Here is a 24,815-nt window from a genome sequence, read left to right as displayed (position 1 = left end):
TCAAAATCGACCTGAGTTCTCCTTCATCCTCGCTAGTAACCGGGAGTAGACGGGTGCTGCCAAGGAGAAGACTGAGTTAGGTGGGATATACACACAGCATCTCCCTTTTCCTGTCCCTCCCCGTGATGCTGCGTCTTGCTTGGAGCAAGACAAAGGAATAAACCTCTCTTTAAGGGACAGGGACATATGATGGAAATTGGGAACAAACTAGGGAAGTTGTCTTACCTAGTCGAGGATTCCTCTGAGAAACCTGCATGGAAAGAAAAGGTCTGCATTAACACAACTAATCTCTGATAGGTATAAGAAGAGTTTGCATGTCAATATATTTATCCCTCCTCTCCGAAAACCATGGATGGATGACTCTCTGTTACTGGAAGCTGACATAGATAGTACAATGCCAAGGTTACATTCAGAGTGCACTGCAAACTGTAGGCTTCATATTGCAAAATGTATTATTTTTTTATATAATTAAATCATGCAAGAAGAGAGGATTGGTCATTCCATGAATGTGGAATTCCATGAATTCCATACATATGCTCACTCTCAGCCAAAGACTGAATGTGCCATTATCTGCCAATCATTATCACTAAAGTGTAATTTCAACAGATCTACAGTGAAAGATTTATTTGCCTTTTACCTTGGATAATGCAGACGCTTGTTTGAAGATTTCTAATGCGGGATCTGCAGGCTCATCACCTCTTTCTTGTGGCCTGAAAGCTAAGGGTGGAACATAGACAGCACTGAAATACTCTTCAAAGCACATAGGCTGCTTCCTTCCATCATTTTGTATTGAAAATCTCATAACAGGCTAATATACTCACTATACTGAAGCAATCACCGCCCTCCCAAAGCAGCTCTGCTGCCTGCAGTGGTGTGGCTCTAGATACTTCTAACCATGGACCTACCCTGTGGCTGCAAGACAGAGTTCACGGCATAAATCACACCATTCGTGGCCATGATATCACTTTCAGCAACGGGCTCCTTGTTGATGTGTATTACGTTGTTTTTCTGGTCAGGAAAAGAAAAACATTTCAAAAGTAGAAAATAAGGAACTTTTGCCATCGGTTTTACTAAGAAAGCCCTCTCTTTCCATCCATTCATTTACTGGGTGGCTGCATGCATTTTCCTCTTCCAATTAAGAAGAATATAAAACCAAATTATAGCCTGAGCAGTTTGTCCTGGAGGTGCTGGCAGGCTTTTGGAACATGGACTTTCTCTATGTATTGGCTGAGAATGCTGTCCCATGGCAGCAGAGCATGTCCACCAGCTCCCTTGCCACACTAAGAGGGATGGCATCAGGAGAGGGCAGAATAGGACTGGACATAGAACGAGTCTAGCATGCAAGATGCCAACTCAATGCACTTGGAAACACTGCCCTTTCCATTTCATCCTGCGTTTTCTTCCTTATGCACAGCATGGGTCCCGGTTATTTATTTTCTGAAGCATATTTTTCAGCTCAGTCGAGGACCCCACATTCTCTTAACGCAGTGCAGAGCTTGTGAAATGAAATTACATATCTAAATAAACCCTGCTGTGCTAAGGGAGCCCATGCAGAGATCATTTTTGTTACACTAAAAAAGGACGTGTGAGCTGAACAAGCTATTTGTTTAATTTATTTATGCTTTTTTCCCCCATGACTCAGGGTTCAATTTATAACAGCTCCTGCAAATCATTTACAGTTGGTCTTCTGGGGAGAAAGCTGAAGCAAACCACATTTCAAGACTGCCAGCTCGCCGAATGGAACACATGGCAATGGTCCCTGAGCTGAAGCCCAGAAAACACTGTTTGGTGGGTCTGCATGCACTAGAAGAGTTTCCCACACCATCCAAATGAGCATAGACATACTTTGGTCCTTGACATAGACATCTAAACTCAGACCACAGCCCTGCTGACCACAAAACCCCATCCAAGGTGACTCACCATGCTGACTTCTAATTTATCTCCCTGCATGGACTTGAGCCTCACAAGGGCACTGACTGCGCCGCTCACCAGGATCTCATCAGCCACGTGGAACTTGAGGATGTTGGCGAGCTCCTTGGCATTACCTGGGGGGGGAGAAAACACGTACATTTGCGAAACAGCATCAGGGCTGGGTTCCCATATTCCGTGTGCTGGAATGAGATTTCATGGAAAATATCCTAATTTCCTGAAAAGTGCAAGGAAACAACATGAAATTGGAAAGAGCAGGAAGAAGGACCTTGATTAGAGCTGGGTAGAACATTGAGGCCAGTCCTGCCTGAGCAGGTTAGGATCCCAGCGAGTCCTGTGTCCAACCTTGGTTCCTACCAAACCTCACACATGAAATCCCTATCTCTTGGTTTTTCAGTCCCACATTCTCTCACTGTGCACAGCATGAACCTGCTTCTGTTGCTGCTTTCACTTCCCAAAGAAGTCTGCAGAGGGGAAAAGACCCACGTGAAATAAGGAAGCAGATAGAGCACTCTGGTATTTGGAAATGTCGATGCTTTCGCCAGCACCAGCGTCACTTGGCAATAATCTCCATGGCTGAAACTGCAGGATTCCTGGGTAGGAAGTGGAAAAGTGCAGGAGAAATGTCACCAGTGGCTCACAGATTGCTGGCCTGATCCCCACCCCACTGAGTCTGTACTCATCTGACCGTGCTTTGAAACAGATTTTAGAAGGATAAGATGCTTCCCCTTCACTATCCATTTTCCATAAGAGGCAATGATGTGCACAGCCCAGGCCAGCAGCTCTCCTCCATCTCCTCCTTTAGAGGATGCAGCATCAGTGACAAACCCCACATACTGGCGATGGGGAACATCTAGTGCAAAAAGATAGCCTCCAACTACAAAACCAGAGCAGCTCCTTCAACAAAGGGGACGCTTTCTTTCAATGCTCATATCTGAACACGCTCCAAGCTTTTTTCTCTATTAGATTCCCTAGGGCGGCTGCAGTGCACACTGCAGCTCCTCACCAGCATGACACGGTTTAGTGTGAGGTGTCCTTGCCAATGGCAGGGGGGTTGGAATTAGATGATCTTAAGGTCCTTTCCAACCCTAACTATTCTATGATTCATTAGAAATGCATGCTAAAGATTTGTGTGAAAAAGAAGCACATCTGAAGTGTGTGCATCTGGGATACCTCAGTCCTGCAGCCATTTACAATAGTTGTGAAGTATTTATGTATTAAGCACTAGACTGGATGCGCAGGGTGGAATCACCAGTTCCTCATCCCTGCACTTAAAAGGATAACCAGCTACCACGGGGAGATGCTTCCCAAGTTATGATGTCAATGTTTGGTTGGGCTTTGATGACAAGAAGACATTACACTCAAATACCTCTCATTGTTTCCAACCACAGCTGGCTTTCAACATGAACAAAGTAAAAGATCATGCTGCTTATCCAGAAGAGCATTCCTAAACATTCCCATGCTTTTTTCCACACCCAGCCTGCACACCTGTGCTTTTCAGGATATTGGTCTTCATCTGTTCTAGACGGGGATATTTGTTGTCTTCTGAGCATCAGACTGGGCTTCCTACTTTGTCCACATGGATAAAAGCAACAGCTCCATTCTTTTACTGCTTAAATGTCATTCAGTGTAACTAGAGGCTGAATGTGGACCATGTTACCATGTTTCCTATCTGCAAAACTCACTTTTGACACCCTGATGATCCCTGACAGCCTCATTGTCACCTCCGTCCTCCCTGAGAGAGGCAGGGACCTCATCAGTTCCTCTAGAAACACCTTAGAGTTATCTTGCTTACACCAGCCAGCACAGCAAAATTAAAGTCATAGTAAGTTTGTAGCACACACTACAAACATGTCTCCCAAGCACAAGGAAAGTATAAGCCTCTGTTCACACTTTGTGTGCTCTCCTGCACATCCTCAGCTTTCTGCTGGGTACGGCTTATCCAAACCACTTGTGTAGGAAGCCCACGCTTCCAACAGACAGGGTTAAGAAATGAGATATGGCAGAGAAACTTAGCCATTCCTCCCCATCTCATGCCAATAACACACAGCAGCTCTTCACTGAAATGCTCTAAAAACACTCACCCATGAGTTTGTTCAGTTCCCCTTGGGGCATGGCTCGGAAAGCTTCGTTTGTTGGAGCAAACACAGTGAAGGTACCTGGCCTGTTCAGGTTCTCCGTGAGACCTGCAGACTGGATCGCAGCCACCAACGTGCTGCAAAACAAACATACATGAAATGCTTTGCTATAAACTACTTTTGTTGGGCTTTGACAGTTGATTAAGCAGGAAATGAGCCTGTGAGGTCCAACCAGAACATCTGAGAAATGGGAAAGACAACCTGGGAATACTGACTCCTTGGGGAACAAATGGTAACGAGGAGACACTGGCCACAGTGGCTTGGATGGGCAGAGAAGGCTTCAGAGCCAGCTTGTTACTGTATTAAGGGGGACCACACACTCCTGGCTCACAACTCATTGACGAGTTATTTGAAGTCTCACTCCCTGTAATTTAGGGATGAGACCATGGGTTTGGATGCTCTTTCCATGTTAAACAAAATATGTATAGTCATGACTACAACCCATAATAAATAGGAACTGCTTTGGCAGTTCTTCTGCTCCTAACCAGCATTTAGGCAGAGCAGAAAGGTCACCTGAAGCGATGGTCTGCCTTGAGAACATCCATCACTGAGCCAGATGGTGGAGTCAGCATTTTGTCCACGCTAAAGAGGGTCCCAAACCTTCCTCGCTTGTCATGGGCAGCAATGCAGGCATTTTCAATGCAAAGGTTCTGCGAAACAAATTGCAGATAAACCGCCTTTATTAGCATATGCTTCAAAAGAGAGATCTTTATGCTTTCCACAGTGCTCAATTACACTTTCAACATGCTGGCCATAACATTACAGCCATCGAGCATCATTCAGCCATCATTCAGAGCACCACAAAATGCAAGAACTCACATTGCGGTACACAAAAACTCTCAGTTCCTTGTCACCCAGAGTCTGCAGCTTCTGTCCATGGTAAAGATATTTAGAGGAGAGCTGGTCTTTAATAATGTGGTTCAGAAGCAGGTTTTTCATGTTGCTGTCAACAACGGGGAGTCCATCTGCAGAAAAAAGCATGGGAAGAGCCAGGGATTCACTTAAAACGACCACTGAGACACTCAAGTGTTCAATAGAGTATTACCCACAGGAGTTTTTAATTGTAATGCGAGATGGCACTGCCTATAGCTGAGGCATTCACAAGAGGATTTGCATACTTGTGCACTGAAACTTGGCTGAAGACTGAGATTTGTGGCCCAAACTGATGGAAGAAAGGGATTTACTCCCCGCAGTTTACCTTTGAACACATCATTCACTGGGGCAAGGAGGGTCACTCGCTCGCTGCCAGTTAGATGAGAACTGAGACCAGCTTGTCTGAAGAAGTCCATGGACTTGGAAACTTCAGATTCTTGTGCCAACTCAAACAGAGTCTTAGCTGAAAAGAAAAGGAACACATCGTAACCTTGTGTCAAAGACAATCCACGCATCACTGCGAATTAGCTACGTCCTCCAAATCCAGTATTTCCTTGGCAAAAGAGATGAAAGAAAGGCAACAGAAAGATGCAGAGAGGCACCAGTACCTGAGTCTGGGATCAGCAGCTCATTAACAAAATGTACAACGCCGTTGGTTGCCAGGATATCCTTGTTGGCAATGATGGGCTTTCCATTGAGGGTCAGCTCTTCCCCACTGCAGCCCACATCCAAGGTGGTTCCTTCCAGAGTCTCCATTGTCAGGCCAGCGATGATGGCCTCAGCACACATGGCTGACTTCAGGATGTGATGGTTCAGCAGGTCTATAAGAGAGGCAAGTGTCTTAGTGAGCTGCAGGAATCAGCTGTGACATAACGGCATCTTTTAGGGATCCTGGTCTGTACTGTACTGTATGGGCTCCACTCCAAGAGATGCACAATCATTTTAGATTGTGCTGATTTTAGTTTGGCTGCCTGTGAAATGAAGTGCCTAAAAAGAGTAATTTTCATACATCTTTGCCAGCTTTAAAAGGCTTCGTGTGGTTATTCATGTGGTCATTTGCCAGATTAGATTTTAGATAGATACCAGTTTTCTTGCGTCTTGCTGGATTGATGGAAATCACCATCACATACAGGAGTGCTAAAGGAAAACTTGGAAAAGGGACTGCTTCAGCCCTCTCCTCCATATCTGGATACCACTCTTGCTGCCACATCTACACATCTACCGTATCTACATCCAAAGCAGCCTGGGCTGCCCGGTTTAAAAAGCTGGAGCCTGTTGAACCAGTTTACTGCAGTTGTTGTCAGAATGCATCAAGGAGCCACTCAAATGTCCTTGAGAGGGAATTCAGCACCAAACCCCACCCATCAGTCTCTCGCTGGGCTCAGTAACAAGCACTTACCCCTCAGGGCTTCTGGGTCCCCCAGGATCCTGTTCAGTGTTTCTCGTGGGATCTTCTCAAAGGCTTCGTTGGTTGGAGCCAGGAGCGTGTACTGGCCTTTGCTTTCCAGCAAGCTGTTGAGGTCAGAAGCAGCCACAGCAGCCTGCAGAGAAATTAGGAGAGGGTAAAACACATTCAGCCAGAACACAAAGGTCAGCAACTTTGTCCAGGGCCAGATTTATTGAGGCTTTTATAATTTCAGAAGACTTATAAAAAAATCCTGAATAGCTTCTTTCAGCACTTTGGTCCCTTTATAAATTTGACCTGGCCCATGGCTCTCTTGTGTTCCAGAAATCTGAGTACAAGAGCCCTATTTTGGCAAGACTGAGAGCTAATTCAAATACCCTGATAGGCCTGGAAAGGGTCACAGTAAATTCCAGTGAATAATTCAGATCAGAACCCACAGCTGGCTAACCACAAAACCCCTGTGCTTTTAAGTTATCCCTAACTTGGAGAATACCAAGGCACATAAATTGGCACTCATCAAATCCGAGCAGTTAATATTCCCTATATTGCCATAGAAGAGTGAGGAGATAGACTCAGCCTACGTCACTTTACTGACAGCAATAGCAGGGTGACAATTACCCTCATAAAACCCGACTTGTGCTGATATCAAACACTTCCTAAAGCAAAATAAGATATTGGCACAAGAATTTTATCAGCACCTTTAGAACCACAGCCCATAGACACTGGCAAGCTCTTCATGACAATTCACCGGGGTGGGACGACTGAACACCTTTCAGGAGCCTGGAGCACGTGTGGGATGGACTCACCCGAAGAGTTTCCAGGCTTTCCTCGGTCTCAATGATGTGCTGAATGCTGTTTGTAGTGGTAGCAATGACTTTGTCGATGACATGGACCACTCCGTTGGTGGCATGGTGGTCAGCTTTCAACAGCCTGGCACAGTTCACAGTCACAATCTGCAGAGGGAAAGAGCCACAAGGTGTTACATGCACTAAAACAAGAAAGTAAAGCAAGCACTGCTGGTTTTCTGTTTCAAACACAGCGAGTGCTTTAATATTGAATCAGCAGGAGCACAAATGTGGCTTCCCAAAAAAATACACACAAAGAATGAGAATGCACTATCCAGAATGTCTGGAACATTTGATGTGTAAAGAGCTTTGAAAATAATCAGTGGTTTTGTCTCCCCTGAGTCATCAAGACTAAGAAAATATGCAGGAACCAACACTTAGGCAACGTGGGCAACTTCCCTGCAATAGCACTGGTGAAACTATTGACTATATATATATATAAATATATATACAAAAATATATATTATATATATATTAATATTCTTTTCAAGCTCTTTCTAAAATGGATCCTAAATTAAGAGCTGCCAACCTGCGCATTACAGAGTCCTGGAGGTCCAAGGACAGCATAGGTGGTAGGAAGCAGCAGAAACACAAGCTTGCTATGGGTAAGTTGAATGCACGTCTTACCCCATTGGGATAGTGGTGAATCTGGATAGGCAGGTCCTGGTACATTGAGTTAAGCGTTGTCCCATGTTTCAGATCATCCGTGAGGACTCGTTTGTTCACCATGTGGTAGCGGAGGGCGTTGAGCAGCTCAATGTTAACGTTACTCACTAAGGAATCCAGAGTTTCCTGAATATCAGAAGAATTCAGGTTTTAGTGCTGAGTGGAATTAAGGCATTTGTTAGAGAGAGCCAGAAGCCTGGCTGCATCCAGGGTGCTCCCAAGGTGTGTGTATGTGTGTATATTGAGTGATGTGTTCACCATCTGTGCACATTAAGAGCTTTAACTTTTGTAGATCTTTTGCCTTAGAACAGCAGCTCTGGCACCCTCCTCTTTGGCAGAAAAAGGGATGATGGCAGCAAGCTCCAGTGCGGGATTACTGCATGGAAACGAGCAGTGAGGCAACAAAAGGCATCGCTCAGGGCCAAGGACAAATACACCAGAAGACGTTCCCAGCAGCAGCATCCCTACAAGGGGCTCCACAGGTGCAAGTTTGGGTAGAGGCTTGTTGGAGGGGGTAGCCAAAAAGATGCCCCCTCCCTGCCCCAATAGCTGTTCATACATATCCTGTGTAAATTATTGAGAACAACCAGAGGGGTAAAGTAAGGGTCAACAAGGAAAACATAAAAGGGATGGAAAGTCTCTTAACATCATCTCTAATGGTAAGAGGCAGGGAAAACTAAATGAGGTGATTTCTACATCCACCTCCTGGAGAGCATCCACATCTCTGGTGTTGGGCTCTTTCAGAAACAAAGCTCTGGAGCTGATGGACCCCTCAGTGATTCCCATCTTGGAAAATCATAGTCCTTCCTATATCAGGACTGTGTCTATTCTGCCAGATGGGGCTGGATGCAGGCCCCTGCAGAGCTGGATCTCCACTACAGAAAGCCAGAGGGAGAGGAGGAAGAAGAGAATTGGATCTTACAGCAGGCAAGGATGCCCAGGCCTCATTACTTGGGGCAAAAATCGTAAAGCTTCCGGGTCCTTCGATTTCTGGCCTTAGGTTGGAGCGGTCAGAGTAGAGCTGCGTGGTGGAAGACCCAACAACTCCCAGGGTTTCATAGATGTTGGAAAGCGGCAGCGCTGAAAGAAGAGAAGGTTATATTCCCAACACATCATTCATCCCTCCTGCTCTGTGCTGAATTAAAGGAGAGCTGCTGGTGAGAACACCTGGGGAAATGAAGCCCTTCACGGAACTCGTATCTCTTCATTAATTAGATAATAAATAATCATAGCCTGACAGCTCCAGCCTCAATTACAGCAGAGTAATCCAGGATCTACTGCATCTCTGCAGGTTTAAATGGAGTTACTCTGGGTTTATATGGATGGGAATTGAGGCAAGCAATGACATTCATTGCTTTCACCTAATCCTTGTTTGTACGGCGGCTTTTGATGTTCAGAGCTGGCAGCTCGCCGCCGGTCTCGGTCTCCACTGGCCCATCCACACCAGCCCACGGGCTTAAATGGGCAGCATCAAGGAAGTGTTCAGAAAGCAAAGGCAGAATATGCTTTTCTTCAATAAACCCAGTGAATTCACCAGTGGTTGAACTGTATTTCCTCCCGAAGGCAATTTTGCTAACCTCATGCTTGCCAAAACAATGAGCAGAGATTGGCAGAGCTGCCGGCTACTCGATCATTCCTCAGGACCGCAGTTCCAATACAGCTATGTTGGACCAACTAGTTCCCTACGGCCCTCTCATGCTTAGTTAAGCTTAACTATATCCAAGGTTTGAAGTTGTCTGGAACATTTTGCATGCTATGGAGCTGATCTGGCCCTCGGCTGGTGCTCTGCCGAGTCCATTTCTGACTTGTCCATGGCAATATTGTGCACAAATGGCAAAGATCGAATCCACTTTGAGCAATTTCCTGACATCTCCCCTTACCAGGCAGCTGTATCAGCTTTAGGAGTCTAAAAAAACATCAAACATGTTTTTACCAGCTGGGCAGCCTTTTTCTCCAGGAACTTTTTCATATCCAGGACAGCACTCGTAACTGATGACTCTGGAATAAGAGATGGACACAGCAGATTAATGGATGGCGTCTCACTGCTGTTTCTCTATTTGCTATAGTTCTGCATCCATCCATATTTGGTGATGTTTCTAAGCAAACTCTTCATTAGAAACGCAGACTTGGAACAACAGCAAACCATGATTTTTATCTCCTTCAGGGCTGCGTGTTGCCAGTTTCACCACAGAAAAAAGCAGACAAAATTTCTTTTCAATACCACACTTTCCAGGAGAATTCATACAAACAGGGGATGGGAACTGATGCCGTGGTTCCAACAGATAACCTATGCAAGGCACTGCAAGTGCTGGTTCATTTGGGCACATTTCCCATGGGATTGGGGGATTTCCCTGGCTGACAAATCCAGAAAAGGGCCGTGGAGATGCTGCGAGGGCTGGAGCAGCTCTGCTCTGGAGCCAGGCTGAGAGAGCTGGGCTGGGGCAGCCTGGAGAAGAGAAGGCTCCTGAAGGGGAGACCTGAGAGCAGCTCCAGTGCCTAAAGGGGCTGCAGGAAACCTGGAGAGGGGCTTGGGACAAGGGATGTAGGGACAGGCCAAGGGGAATGGCTTTAACCTGCCCGAGGGGAGACTGAGATGAGCTCTTAGGCAGAAGCTCTTCCCTGTGAGGGTGCTGAGGCGCTGGCACAGGGTGCCCAGAGAAGCTGCGGCTGCCCCATCCCTGGCAGTGTTCAAGGCCAGGTTGGACACAGAGGCTTGGAGCAAACTGCTCCAGTGGAAGGGGTCCCTGCCCGTGGCAGGGGTTGGAACTGGATGAGCTTTAAGGTCCCTTCCAACACAAAGCAGTCTGGGATTCTATGAGCGTGTGGTCCTTCCATCCCTCCCCAGCAGGCATCTGGCTGCTGGGGCAGCCCTGAGCCAGTGAGCCCCACGCTGTGTGCATCAGCATCCTGCCCCTTCGTCACAGCTCATTAATCTCCGATCGATCTATAAATAAGCCTTTTAAAGCCTACGTCAGCACTCAGGAATTATTTATGCTGAACTTTGGAATGATTTCTCTTTAATCAGCTCTTCAGCTTTGATTACAGGTCTGAACCAAGGGAACTGTCTAGACTGGAGTTAGTTTCTAGGGAGAAAAAGTGGAGGTAGGGGAGGGAAGTGGTGGGGGGAGAAAGTGTGTGTTTCTAATGAACACAAGACAGGGGGACTGGGGAGAGCAAAGCAGCAGGGTGTTAAGATCTCCGGTAGTCAAAGGAAGGGATTGCTTTAGGCAAACTCTTTCCCACATGGAATATATAATGTCTAGACAATCAGTCTGGGTTTGCTTTGTAATTCTCTTAGGAAACCATGACACGGAATTTATTTGCTTCTGTCACAGAAAAGCAGGTATTTGTTTCACTTACTGGCTCTTAATTACCCTGAAGAATTCTCTGTTAAGCCCCAGGCATTTCCAGTGTTTGTTAACAGTGTTAAAATGATGACAAATATCTGAAGCTTGAGGATTTTCCTTTCCCTGTGAGCGAGTGCACTGAGGCTCGGCAGTGCAGCATCCTACTTGTCTCGAATCCAACCGGGAGCACAGAGGAAGCATTTGTCTTTGGGAGGAGCACCTATTCCCTTGCAGGCTTAGCCCATCAATCAGATGGCCTTGCTCCTTTCACACCAAGCGTAAGAGCAAGAGGAGAAAGGATCCCCTGTGGAAAATAAATGGACAACTTCTGGATTGATTCTTTCCTTGGTGTTTTTTTTTGCCCTGTTAATATCATAGAATCACAGAAGGGTTTGGGTTGGAAGGGACCTTAAAGAGCATCCAGTTCCAACCAACCTGGCCTTGAACACTGCCAGGGATGGGGCAGCCACAGCTTCTCTGGGCACCCTGTGCCAGCACCTCAGCACCCTCACAGGGAAGAACTCAGAGGGTTCATAGGCATCTCCAGCACCGCTCCACAAGGGAAGCTAATGACAAGAAGCACTGAGGCTGGGCATAGGGCCAGCTCCATGCGTGCAGGGGTTCCTTCAAGCCCCACAGTCCCCTTCACCCACTGCAGGTGGCCTGCCAGCATCACCTGGTACGCATTTTGCATGCCAGCCTTTTGAGCTGAGTACCAAAAAAACTTCTGCAAGGGGCTGGGTGAACACAGAGGTGCTCAGCCAAGTGTTTGCACCTACAAAGAGCCAGAGATGTGGGTTGCAAACAAGAGTTTCAGCTTCAGCCTTTTGCTGTTCCGTGTCTGCTGGCTTTGATGGAAGCACAAGACCACTCAAAGGCACCTGGGCACTATTCAAGGGGTAGCTTGAGGCTGGGCACAGCGCACCCTCACAAATGGTCCTGCAGCCCCTTCAGCCCTGGAGAGCAGCAGCACAGCCATGGTGGACTCTGCATCTTGATGCTACTGGACTCTATACATCCATATGGGAGGAAGGCTGCTCCTTTGACATGCTCTCCTCCAGTCTGCTGCCCAGAAGGAGTATTTCTCTTACATGGCCAGGGGCAAACAGCCCATGGGAGAAAACACTGAACACCTCCCCTGCACCTCACCACAGGTTCTGCACAAGAGCCTTTGGAGTGCCAAGTCCATCCCTGTTTCTGGTGTCTGCTCCATGCTGCAGAGCACCACACTGGGACATGGCAGATGCCACTGATGTAGGTTAAAAAACCAATTCCCTCACACAAAGAGCATTTGTCATCCACTCTGCAACGCCTCTGACCACAATTTCCTGGCCTCCCCATTGAGTAATTTCCAGTCAAGTCTATAGTTCGTCAGCTTCTGGCTTTGAAACATTCTATTTGTTAAATGTCTATCAGTGTCTGGGTGCAGAAGCAAGCTCCCTGGCTTTATTGGCCTTTGTGTCACTGCTGTTGCATTCTTAGGATCTGAAATTAAATCTCAAGTGCATTTTTCAAGGCAATAAAAATAAGCTTAGGCATCTATTAGTGAATAAAGATCCATTTGTAATCATTTCCTGTAATAAAATCCGTATGTTTTGTTTTTGCAAAGTAAGTGCCAGAGAGTCATTTTCTCTCCTGCAGGAAAGTGCATCAGACAAGGAAAGGGAAGTTAAATTAAAAGTTAAAGAAGAAATGTAGTAAGGGGTAACTGACTGCCACCAGTTATTCCTCAAAAAATAATCAAACCTGAAATGTATGCAAGCTGTCTTTTCATTCCCAAGACAAAAAAGTGTGTGGGGACGCGTTCAATTGCAACCCCAGTCCTGGAAGAATGAGCCCAGTGCATAAGGGAGGATGGAAAGCACAGGCACAACGACGAGAATATACTCTAAATAAACTATTTCTTTGGCTTTGAAATAAGCAAGAGTGGAAAATTACCTAATTACCAAAACAATCTTGTTTCAGTGCTCATTAAAATCAAAGCGGTGTCAGACTTCTTGCCAACTGTCTTATCTCACTTCATCAGCAACGATGAAGAATGTACAGAACTCCTCTATCTAATTTCTCCCTCACCCATGTGAGCCAACACTTCAGCAAAGAGAAGAAAAACAAATTAAAATGAGGCAGATAAAGAGGTAAGAGTCCTCTTCTGAGGCATGAGTGGGAATTTCCATCGTGCACATCCAGCCCCTGTCGAGCACTCCACCCTTGAGGACCTGAAGATGCTGCAGGAGCTCAGCTTTGCTTCCCTGCAGCACCTGGTCTCTCACTGACCTCCTTCCACAGTACCTGTTTGAAACAGTGCTCAAAGGAGGAAAAGGAACTAAAGCAGTCAAAACTGTCTTCCTAGAGCCATGTATCTGCACCTGCACCACACATCCAACCTGGGGAACCATCGACCTTTAAGTAAATAAGGAGGATAACAGCCAGGTCAAATGTGAAGTAGGGGAGATGGGTCAAGGGTCTCCTATCCCAGGACTGCTCTTCTCACAAGTGGGATAAAGCTCTTAGCAGGAGGAGAGAAATGACCATGCTTATCCAGCTCCACTGTTTTCCTTGGGCTGATGGAGTGGATCCCTCTGCCAATGGGAGGATCGAGCACACAGGAGAGGACTTCTGTCTATAGATCCCAAGCATACGCTGGATCCACCCAGTTATGCAGAGGAACACGCCAAATCCTGACTCTTTCTGGGATTTAAAGGCATCTGGTATTCCCAAAATCTCTCCCAGACCAGCGCAGTCCCACACAATAGGCCAGCTTCAAGGGTTTCTGCTGAGCACCATTAACTGTGTCCACACAGCACTGAGCACAGCGCAGCATCAGACCCCTCACACTGGTTTAAGACTCTGACTGCCGTAGTGTAACGCATCATGTCCTTTATGGCCCAAATGACTCTTGATTGCTTCCATATGCCAGGAACACCATGTCCAGTGGGAGCCATCACCAGCACAGGTTTGTAATCAGAGCTGTCCTGGGGTCCTCTCGAAAATCTGAGTCAAGGCACGTGCCTTTTGTTCTGCACAAGCACTGCTAAAGGGCAAAGTAGGGCAAGGCTCAAAACTGACTAGGAAGAGAGAAGAAGAAGACAACAACACCCATTGTGGAGGTGATGCAAAGCGAAGAATAGTGAGCAAATTCCATGTATAATGGGAACATTATCTCATAGGTTAACAGGCAGGTTAATGCTCTGTGCACTTTTCTCTCAGCGATGCATCACTGCATTGGACACTCGGGTAAAAGCAGAGGTTAGAAGAGATCACCTCATCTCCTCAAATGAAATGGTAAAATACTGCCAAATGCCACTTGTTCCACCTCTTCCTGGAGATAAGCAGATGAGTTTGTCTCTGCCAAATTCAGCTACACACTTGGGTTATGTGAGGTTAGGTTTTCATATGCTTTGGAGCTGAAGGAATCCATGGCTGGATCGCTTTGCCTTGCAGGGACTACAACAGCAAAGCTATCCCACATCCACAGCTGAGTCATGTTTTCTTTGGAGACCTACTAAGCTACTCTGTTATCAGAAGAGGCAATGATGATACCATATTGCCAGGCCATAATCTTGCCCATTTTACGTCAGAAAAGCCACTATTCAGCCAAGACGAGAACTTGAACTCTAATCCCATAAATGAGGTCTTCCAAGATTTGGTGGGTTTGAAGAATTAAGGGAAGGGAGTTGGGGTTTTTTTAACCATATTCTCTCTCCTTTTATTTTACTTTGGTAAAGACAATTGGACATACAGGAAACCATCACACATGCTCACTATATGGTCACCCTGCAATGCATCCTCCTGAAGTACAGAATTGTCCTCTTTTAGATGAATTCATGGGTAGCACGATGGAAGGCCGAAAGCTGTGCACAATGTTGACTCCTGTTTTGCCTTCCTCCTCTCTTTACCAACACCAGACCCACAAAATGAATCCCAGTGGCCAGGTACCACAATTAAACCAATGAAGGCAACCAAAATAAAAGCAATATATCTTACCACAGTTCAAATCACAAGGTCTGCTGCTGACTACAGAAACAGAGTTTATACAATCTACATAAAGAACTGCGTATTTCTATAGATCTATCTACAATTTACATTGGACCATATTGGAAACACATGAGATGATTTTATGCTCTTTGTTCTTGACCCTGCAGATCCAGGACCAACCTGCCCCACAGCTCTGATGCCCACATCCAGCACTGTTCAGAGCATCTCTGCACTGATACTGAGTGATGCAGTGGTGCTGAAGTGCGGGACAGCAAACGTGTCTGAAAGCCCAGCTTGGCCTCCACTGAGGGGAAGGATTCTCTGCTCCTGATCTACAGCCTGGCACAGAGTCAGGCATGCACAGCCTTAATTATCTGCTGACTACATCTTTCAAATGAATGTCCCGAGGCTGCTTACACAGATACTTGATGCAGCAGCTACTTGAATATTATTGTTTGCCATTTCAGACATGGAATTGGCCTGCGAGTCTAATTCATTTTCCTGGTGGAGTCATCAGAGAGTGTTGGCTAAAAGTGACACCTCTTTCCCCTTATTTCTGTTTTCCCTTCCAAAGCAAACACACATAGACGAATTTTATGTTCTCTCCAATATCCATCAGCTCTGGGTTGCCTTTCCCTTCTTTGTCTTTGTTTTAAATCTAGGCAGCATTGAGTATGGAGCCAGAGCTAAATACTAGAAAACATCTGGCACACACTTCATTACAGCACTGAGAGCTATATAAATATATATAGAAAAGCAATTAGAATAAACCATCAGGGTTTGTATTTACACGGTACTTTCCATTCTTAACATCTAAGTGCTTTAGGATGATGATTGCCATTTGAGGAAAACACTGAGATTGCTTAGGGAGTAAAAGGCTAAACCGATTCCTACCACATACGCACACTAAACCCACGCCGTGGGCTGCGACATTCCATGTCTGTCACACCGTCTGCTTCTCCCATCCAGCACCCACCTCCACAACGGGCTCTTGTGGGAGACCCTGGCCACCACTCGGGTACTTACGTTGACTTCCCGCAGATCTTCCTCTGGTACCACTGCTTGCAGTTGGTGAAGTATTTCCTGTTTGTGCCGATCAGCTTCTGCACCGCACACACGTTGGGGCTAAAGGTAAAGACAAAGCAGAAGAGGGTCCTGTAAGGCTCCCTCCTTCCAGTGCTGACCCCCAACATGGAGCCAGACCCCACTTGACAGTGCCCAAAAACCCCTGCTGGGGCTGCAAGGGAGGAAACTGAGAGCTGCAAGTCGACTTGCTCAGTTGGAGTGTATAATGACTATCGTGAGGTGGAGGAAGCAGGGAAGGAGATCTTCACTCTGCCAGGGCATCTTTATCTTCACTGAACCCCAAGTTTTTCCCACGTTCCACCTCTCACCAAAATACAAAGAAATTAAGTCAAAAATAATACTTTGGTTAGTATTTCCATAGTGAACAGCACTCACAGTTTGGGATCTTAGAATCCCAGGCTGGTTTGGGTTGGAAGGGACCTTAAAGCTCCTCCAATTCCAACCCCCTGCCACAGGCAGGGACCCCTTCCACTGGAGCAGCTTGCTCCAAGCCCCTGTGTCCAACCTGGCCTTGAACGCTGCCAGGGATGGGGCAGCCACAGCTTCCCTGGGCACCCTGTGCCATCGCCTCAGCACCCTCATAGTAAAAAGTTATGAAATAATTCAAATCTTTCCAAAACCCCCTATCATTTCATTGCTTAGGATGTAAAAATAGACATTCATCAGCCTAGGGACCAACCTGCACCAAAACCAGAACGGGTGCTTTTGCTCTAGGATAGACTCAGCCAATTCTGGCCACGGATGCTGAGCTGCTGATGGGAAAATGAGCAGTGGCACTGCCCACTCCTGTTTCAACACACCAGGTATGACAGCACAGATTGAGGGTGACTCTACCAGCCGATAAAGTACTGAGGGCTCCTTCTCTACCAGGAGAGCAGACGGTTGGCATTATGTGTGTAACTAACCCCACTGGGAGCTAACTCAGCCTTTCAGCTTTCTAAGAAGTGATATCACTGCGAGCAAAGATGTGGTCAAATAGGAGTTGGGAGTTTTCTTGCTGCTGGTTTGGCCAGCGCAGCATTTCTCTGCTCAGCCTGGCTTTGTGGTTTATGGCCAGCAGCCCTGGCCATGGATGTAAGCAATGCACAATCAGTGCATGAGATATGATTTATGGATCTGGGTTGTGAGGCCACTGCCTGCCTCTGTGCTGGAGCCAGAGATGCAGCAAACATCCAAGCAAGCTGAGGATGCTCAGCCCAACTGAGGCTGGATTCCTAACACCAACACAATGCCCCAGTTGAGGCAGTGGCTCCAAAAGTATGCACAGTGTTGGCTGCCAGGCAGATGGAGGGAAAACAAACAATTAAGCAAAATCCATAAATCATCACTTCAGCCCATCAGAAGTGCTCGACAACTTCAAGGCAGAGTTTTCATGTGCACAAACGAAACTCAGGATGGGCCTGGAGTAAAGGTCTTGTTGATCTGTTTAGGACAGCAGCCTGTTTCACGCTGAGTTTGACTGGGATGCTGCCTGCCTGCCTACCAGAGTTAACAAAAGCAGAGCTTGCAGCCTGAGCACCAAGTCTTCCTGCGACCGTGCTTGCTTTTCACCAGCGTCCCAAATTCAGCTCTCTCCAAAGCAGGCCAGCCTGCCCATCATTAGCATGAATTAACGTGAGGGTCTCCTATATGTTGGCTAAGTCCAGTGCCAGTCTCAGCAGGAGCTTGGCTTGCCTTCAATGAGCCTTTGTTGACGTGGCTGCCACAGGGCGCTCAGAGGCAGGATCCGACCCTGCACAGCGCTGGCACCTCCGTCCTGCCCCAAGGGGAAAGGGGAGGCCTGTGGGACCTGGAGGAATTAGATTCACCGTTCCCCTTGCTACTGCCATATCCAGTTAATGGTAGTTTAGTTCCCTTTCTATATATAAGGCAAGGGATTAGGAGAAAGACGGTACTGAAGTTAGAAATCACAAAGCCAAACTTTCAGCTGGTCAAGCAGGCCCGGGCTCAGTAAGTTCCACACCACATCATCTCTTAGAGAGCCGTCTGTGCTCCCTGACTCAGCCCACCTCGGCTGCCCAGCCCCGCCACGCCGCAATATGGTTCCAATTACATCCAAATTCCAAGCCTTGCCTTGATTTCAGCGTCTGGCTGACGGCAGTGGACAATCCATCTAATATTCATCTTGACAAGCCTGGCTACTGAAGCACTTGTTTGATCACTTCCCCTGTATCCCTGGGAGCAGCCCGCCAAGAAAACCCTTGTGTCTTCAGGGCAGCATCAAACCCAGCACTGCCTTGCTCCCTCCTCCCTGCCTGGAACTGCAGCTCTGTGGGGCTGCTGCTCTCTCCATGACTTATGGGGGAAAACTTCTTCCCACCAGCGTGGAAAATCCCCCTCCAGGGCCGTGTTATCAATGATTCCTGCAGGCAGGCTGTAGTAGCGGCTCCCTGCGGTGCGTGTTCTGGTCTTTTGCCCGGTCTGGCTTAAAATGAATTTGTCAACACTCTCCCCTCTCCTCGTTGGAGTTCATCACCTCTGCCATGCCGTTCCCAGCCAGCCGCGCTGACTCCAGGATAAAACTGCCTATTGTTCCCTTGCAGCTGAAGCCTTCCACTTGGCAGGAGCAGCTGGGAGCTGCTGGAGCCGCGGCTGCCCTTTGGAAGTGGCAGAGAAGGGCAGGATTTACCATATGGCCCAAGCTACCTGCCGTGACTATGCCTATGAAGCTCCCCAGCATCACATAGTACCCACAAGGCCAGGTGGGTGCTCCTAGGTTTTCATCTTCAAATGTTAATTCTCCTGATACACTTCTCAGCTCCTCCACTGGACTTGAGCTGATTCACTTTAAAGGTTCATTAAGATGTACAAGTTTTGCTGCAGAGCCAAGCTCTGCCACCCAACTCGCTCTCAGCTCAATAGGGGCATTGATGGTGTGGGGGATGCTCGCAGCAGAAAGGGTGGCAATCCTGGTCCCACATCCCTCCTGAGCTCCCTCTTGTAAGCAAAACAACATGCCTCACATCCCATGGCTTGTTGGCTGGTTTTGTGTTGCTGTATCTCTTTGGCACATCATTAATCACTGTTTAACACTCAACTTGGTCTAAATTGCTCTCTCCATCAAAGGGACCAGTGAGCGCAGTGCTGTGGTCAGCTACACTGGGTTTATCTCAGCATTACTTCACCTCATCTGGAAAGTCTGGAATACTAATTCCTTGTGTATTCCAAAGATCTCAGGCACCAGCACTCACATCTTACCCTGTGACTATTGATTGTACAGGGATTAACGGGCTTCTCTCTGCAGAGATGAGTGCACTGATTTACATCAGGACTAACTTCCTGAGTCTGAGCAAACTTCTGCCTTGGGGCTATCAGCAGAACTGGGTATTTACTGCGTTTCACATCACACAGAGATGAAGCGGAAGACTCACAGTATTTGTGTGTAAGTCGCCGTCATCCCTTCGTTATGGAGACCTTACAAAGAGGCATCAGCTCAGCACTTAGCGCATTCTGTACCTCATCAGACACGCAAACAGCACACCCCTGTTCATAAACACTGAGCTGGATCCCTGCCAGAGAACATGTCAAACTGCAATAGTTAAGTCTTGGGGGGCTTTTTAAAAGCATTTTATGACCCTGCCTTCAGCAAACCATTTAAATGGAAGCTGCAGTTCAATCAATGTCATCCTCCTGCACGACGGAAGCCAGCTGAAAAGTCTGTCATCCCTTCACCTCCCTAATTCCCAATGCATTTTGAACACAGTGAGAACAACTGTTACCATTGGGTTAGTGTTCTGCCTGTCGATGAAGACTCAAGCTACTCGGTCCATAAGATACTGTCCATCTAGCACAAGAGGTCTATACACATTTTTGGATATCCCTTACCTTGGAAGCTTTATGAGTGAATAAGTGATCACTTTCATCCAGAAAACTTCCAAGACTTTTCAAGACATCCATAAAACTTTCCAGACTTTGAGTGGGGGTTCCCCTCCAAGAGGAAGTTGCTGCTTAACTCCACAGAGACACTCCCCTGCCATTGAACCAATTCTCTTTCTTTTGCTATAAATTCATGAAAATGAGAATTCCTGGATCCCTTCCACAAAGCGTTTGACCCTTCAAAATCTGGGGATATTTTTTCCCTTTTCCCTTAGCAGGGATAGACTGATAAGGAATCACTGACGGCTCTAAAATTACATCTGTGATGTTAAGCATCCCGAGAGAAGAGAGGAAAGTTACCCAGAAGAGAGAAGTTGCTCGAGGATGAAAGCAGTAATTATCCGAGGGATAAGGAAAGCAAAAGCCGTTCTCGGGGCCGAAAGCACCGAGGCTGCCTCCCCGGGGACCGGGCCGCCCTGCCGCTGTGCCGCTCCGGCCCCGGGCAACGCGGCTCCTCCGCACCCGCTCAAAGCGCCGACGGCGGCACCGGGACGGGCGAGACGGCAGCCGGGCCGGTTCCACCGCCCACCGGGTCTGTGCAAACGTGGGGAGAAACAATTCCCCCCTCCCTGTCCCCTCCTTTCCCCCCGGGGATGCGCTTACCCGTGCTGCCGGCCGCGGAGCCGGCTGTGCTGCAGGACCTGCTGGTACGGGGACTTGGCGGCGGCGGCGAGACCCAGAGCCAGCGCCAGCAGCAGCGGCAGCGGCGGGCGCGCCATGGCCGGGAGCCGGCGGGACGGGGACGGGAACGGGACGGGCCGGCGGCCGCTCTCCCCGTTAAATGCGGCGGCGGCCGGGGGCGGGGAGCGGCGGCGCGGGGGGAGCGGAGCCACCGCCCGGCCCGGCGGGAGGGGAGGGGAAGGGAGTGGAGAGGGGGCCGCCCCCCGGGATGGAGTCCGTCCGTCCGTCCGTCCGTCCGGTACCCCCGTTCGGGGCTCACGCTGGGGCGGTTGGGCTCACACGCTCCGGGGTCCCCTGGATCTCAGCCCCGGGGTGGGCTCTTGGCTGCCGCGCGGCCCTGCCCCACCACTGGTTTGAATGCGACCCCATGCTGAGACCCGCTTAGTGCGCTCTGGGATCACACCTCACTCCCAGCATCTTCTAGTGCTGGCAGGGATCACACGTGTTGAGAGGTTGCTGGTTGCTTTTAAACCAAGCAAGAGCAGTAAGGGTGCCATCGGAGCATCCTCTTGGCCAGGCTGCTGTTGTTACGGCTCTGGGGTGAAGCCTAAGAGGGAGTTTTGGCACAAGCAACCCCACTGCTCTGAAAGGTCACAAAGGTGCTTGTGGCTGATGGGACAGGCACCCAAGAGCCAGCCCTGGCACCGCAGCCATCCGAAGAGCTCACATGGAAACCTCATTTCCAGCCAAGGGCAGAGAGAGGTGTTGGTGCTTGTAAAGGTGATGGTAGCAGAGAAGTTAGACCCTCACTTGAGGCTCTCACTGTCCTCATCACCATGGGCTTAGAGGAGAGAGCCCTTGCAGAAGTCCTGAAGGGCTCAAACTGTGGGCAAAGCGCAGCAAACTGAGGTTCCTCATGCAATGCCATGCACAAAGGGGCAGGGGAGATTCCAGTCACCCAGCCCTCAGTCTGTCTAACTTGACTCACCGCCACATCCACATTGCAATGGATTTGCTCTGACCAGACTGACACCAAAGCTGAAGGGCTCCTTCCTCCCTAAATCCTCCTGCGAAGCAGAAGGGGTCCTTTGTGGCCACTTACCCTTGGGACAGACTCCTGCACAAGCCTCATGTGGCTTTGCAGGCTGGGCAGTGGCCAGAAAGGGCAGCTGCTCTGCAAGGGATGGGAGTTAGAACACATCCTGCGAGCAGCCACTGAGCCAGACAGGAGAAGTCTTAAGCAATAATAAACACTTTGGATTTACACAGATTTTATTCCCCCCACAGTAAATAAATCTGATTATTGTAAACAGCATCAGTGCTTCGTGGGTAGAATACACAAACCAGCTGGGTTTCCCCTCCCTGGGAGTGCCTCATTGCTGCCTCCATATAAGTAGGTGAATCATGAAGTCCTTACCTGCACAGGCTCATGGCTTCAGCCTAAAGACAAGAAATAGAGGTTTTAGGTCTTCCCAAGGCAATGGCAGAGTTTAGAACCCTCTTAGGTATTGCCTAACCCAAGCCTTTCCCATCCGCACCCCTGTAAAATAGAGGTATTATAGGAGTGCCTCCAGTGCTCCATTTAAACAGAAGGGACGAGCGATCTATGCTCTGCCCAGAGCAGGGTAACTTGCTTCCCTGGCTCCGGATGAAGATTTAGAGCTGCGAAGCCTCATCTGATGGATGTGCATTTTTCCAGGCCAGAGTTAGACCCCTTTACCCCAGAAGGGAATGAGCCTTAAAATTCCCCCCTCCTCCACCAGCCAGCATATTTTTTTTGCCAGGAAAAAGCTAAAAGCTCCTAAAAAGTGAATTAAAAAGAGGAGGGAGATCACAGCAAAGCCATTGCCAACAGCCAGGTCCTCCGAATTCAATAGCCGGTTGCAATCTCTTTGCAAAGAAGAGCAGCAAAGGTCCTGCATGGTGCCATTCACAAACTGATTTATAGACCTGTGAGCTTCAGCCCCAAGGAGCAGGAACCCCAGATCCTCAGATCCTTCTCCCAGCAGCACAGGGCTGCCTGTCCTGGGATGAGCTCACTGGGATCACCATGTTCCTGTTCTGACCTTCCCAAGCGAGGGTTCACATGCTCCAGACCCCGCACTGCAGTCAGCAGAAGTTTGTTGAACCCAAGATGTTGGAAATGAATCTTTGTTTTCCGCAGTGAAGTGCTTTCCCGGAGACCTCCAAAGGCAAACAGCGGGTGAGGAGGGACGAGCCGCTGCGGGGGCTCAGGGCTGAAAATGGGGACACGCTGCTTTTCCTGCCCCGAAAAGCATGGATCAGTTGTGCTGGGATACACAGTAGGATGGGAAAACCCTCAGTGCATGGCAGGGGGGCAGAGCTGGTGCATTTGCCATTAGGGCAGCAGAGAGCTCAGGAGGAAAATCATCTCCCATGGAACATCATCTCCAGCAAACCCCATGGGCAAATTCACTGTTTTTACTTACCATGCTGGTTTCCTTCCTCCCCATCTCTCCCTCCTGCCCCTGCTGCCCCTTCGTTCTTCTCCAGTGCATCCTTATTCATTAATCCCCTCCAGCAGGACTCTCTGTACTGACCCAGCCTTCAATTAGCGTCTGTGGATCTGCTTAAGAGCGGTTCAGCTGCTGCAAAGAAACACTCAAATACAGCAGGCTATGAGGCTGTGACAAACCTGTTTGTGAATGACCACTGCTTTGCTTTGCGCTTGTTTTGCTCTCTGCTTTCAGACCAATGTTTAGTTTGAAATGGACTCTCTGCACACTCATACAAATACTCGGGAATCAGTCACGTAGAAAATAGCACTTGCACAAATAGACAAGTTTCAGAGTAAGCAAGAAGCAGAAATAACAGCTCCACCGAAAGGGAGGGATCGCAAGATGTGCCCTAAGCCAAGCAAAGAAATCTTCAGCAATAATAAACTTCTATTATGTAAAAAGCTTTTCCTCTGTGAACAAATCTGAAGGCTGAAATTACTGAATCATTAAGACCAGGAATATTTATTACTTTATTCTGTGAGCTGCACTGAAAGGGCAGAAGGAGAGATTCTAGAGAAAACCACCTTGCCACACATCTAGGAATAGCTTCATCAGAAATAATCAAGAGCATGGAATTCATAGAAGTTTTGTATTTGCCTGCCATATTAAATGTCTACTATCCTTATAATAGAATCATAAAATAGTTCGGGTTGGAAAGGACCTTAAGATCATCCAGTTCCAACCCCCCTGCCATGGACAGGGACACCTCACACTAAACCATGGCACCCAAGGCTCTGTCCAGCCTGGCCTTGAACACTGCCAGGGATGGAGCATTCACAGCTTCCTTGGGCAACCCATTCCGGTGCCTAATAGCATAGGCAATAATTCCCATTGTAAACAGTTACAGTGCTGTTTGGTAAAACCCACATCCCTGCAACAGGCTGAATCTCCATTTCATTTCCAGCTGTGGTTAATGGTGATTTCAGGTTGGATTTTTTCCCCACGCCAGCCTCTATTCTCATTTTGACAGGCTGAGCAAAAGCCCTGACAATAGCTCGTAGCATAGAAACATAGAATGGGTTGGGTTGGAAGGGACATTAAAGATCATCTGGTCCCAACCCCCTGCCGTGGGCATCTTTGCTGTGCTCTTCATTTTACTCTCATGGCATTTATGAGACAGATCACTGCTGTGTCAGGAGGCACAGCCCTGCACGGGAGCCTGAGCAGCTCCAGCACAAAAGGGGCTGAATCACAGAAGAGCAAATATATAATCCAGATAAATGGAATCAGAATATCACAGGACAATGTTCCTTGGCAGCAGCAGCACTGACAGACAGAGGGTTCATGCCCGGTTGGGATTCAGCAGAGGAGTCAGTTAACTGGTGGGAAATGACCTCAACCATGAGCCTGTCAATATACTGGTATGAAATATACCCCAACTCATCCCACATTCTCTCTTTGCTCCCTGTTTTCACTATCAGTATTAATATCAAGGGAAAAGATTGCCCTTCTGTGCCTTTTCAGGTCATTTTTGAACAACTTCTGCACCCCAAATGCTCACGCTCTCCGCTTTTGGGTCTTCTTTCCATGTCCTA

General features: G+C 48.0%; 1 protein-coding gene across 1 annotated transcript; it reads right to left on the bottom strand.

Annotated features, from left to right (window-relative positions):
- TGFBI (transforming growth factor beta induced) lies at window positions 1-20,868 on the bottom strand (the record flags this gene model as incomplete). Its single annotated transcript, XM_080627500.1, has 17 exons — window positions 20,744-20,868; window positions 16,205-16,303; window positions 9,790-9,854; window positions 8,779-8,936; window positions 7,818-7,982; window positions 7,152-7,298; window positions 6,340-6,481; window positions 5,549-5,761; window positions 5,266-5,403; window positions 4,887-5,032; window positions 4,581-4,717; window positions 4,014-4,144; window positions 1,921-2,045; window positions 906-1,008; window positions 638-717; window positions 226-250; window positions 1-56 (listed from the first exon to the last, which is right to left on the bottom strand). The coding sequence occupies exons 1-17, from the start codon at window positions 20,857-20,859 to the stop codon at window positions 1-3; spliced, it is 2,046 nt and encodes a 681-aa protein (XP_080483626.1). The 5' UTR covers window positions 20,860-20,868.
- Between the last annotated feature and the right edge of the window lie 3,947 nt (window positions 20,869-24,815).

Source organism: Psittacula echo, assembly GCF_963264785.1.
Source record: "Psittacula echo genome assembly, chromosome: 11".
Taxonomy (NCBI): domain Eukaryota; kingdom Metazoa; phylum Chordata; class Aves; order Psittaciformes; family Psittacidae; genus Psittacula; species Psittacula echo.
The sequence above is the reverse complement of the archived record's forward strand: the minus strand, read 5'-3'. Positions and strand labels throughout refer to the sequence as shown.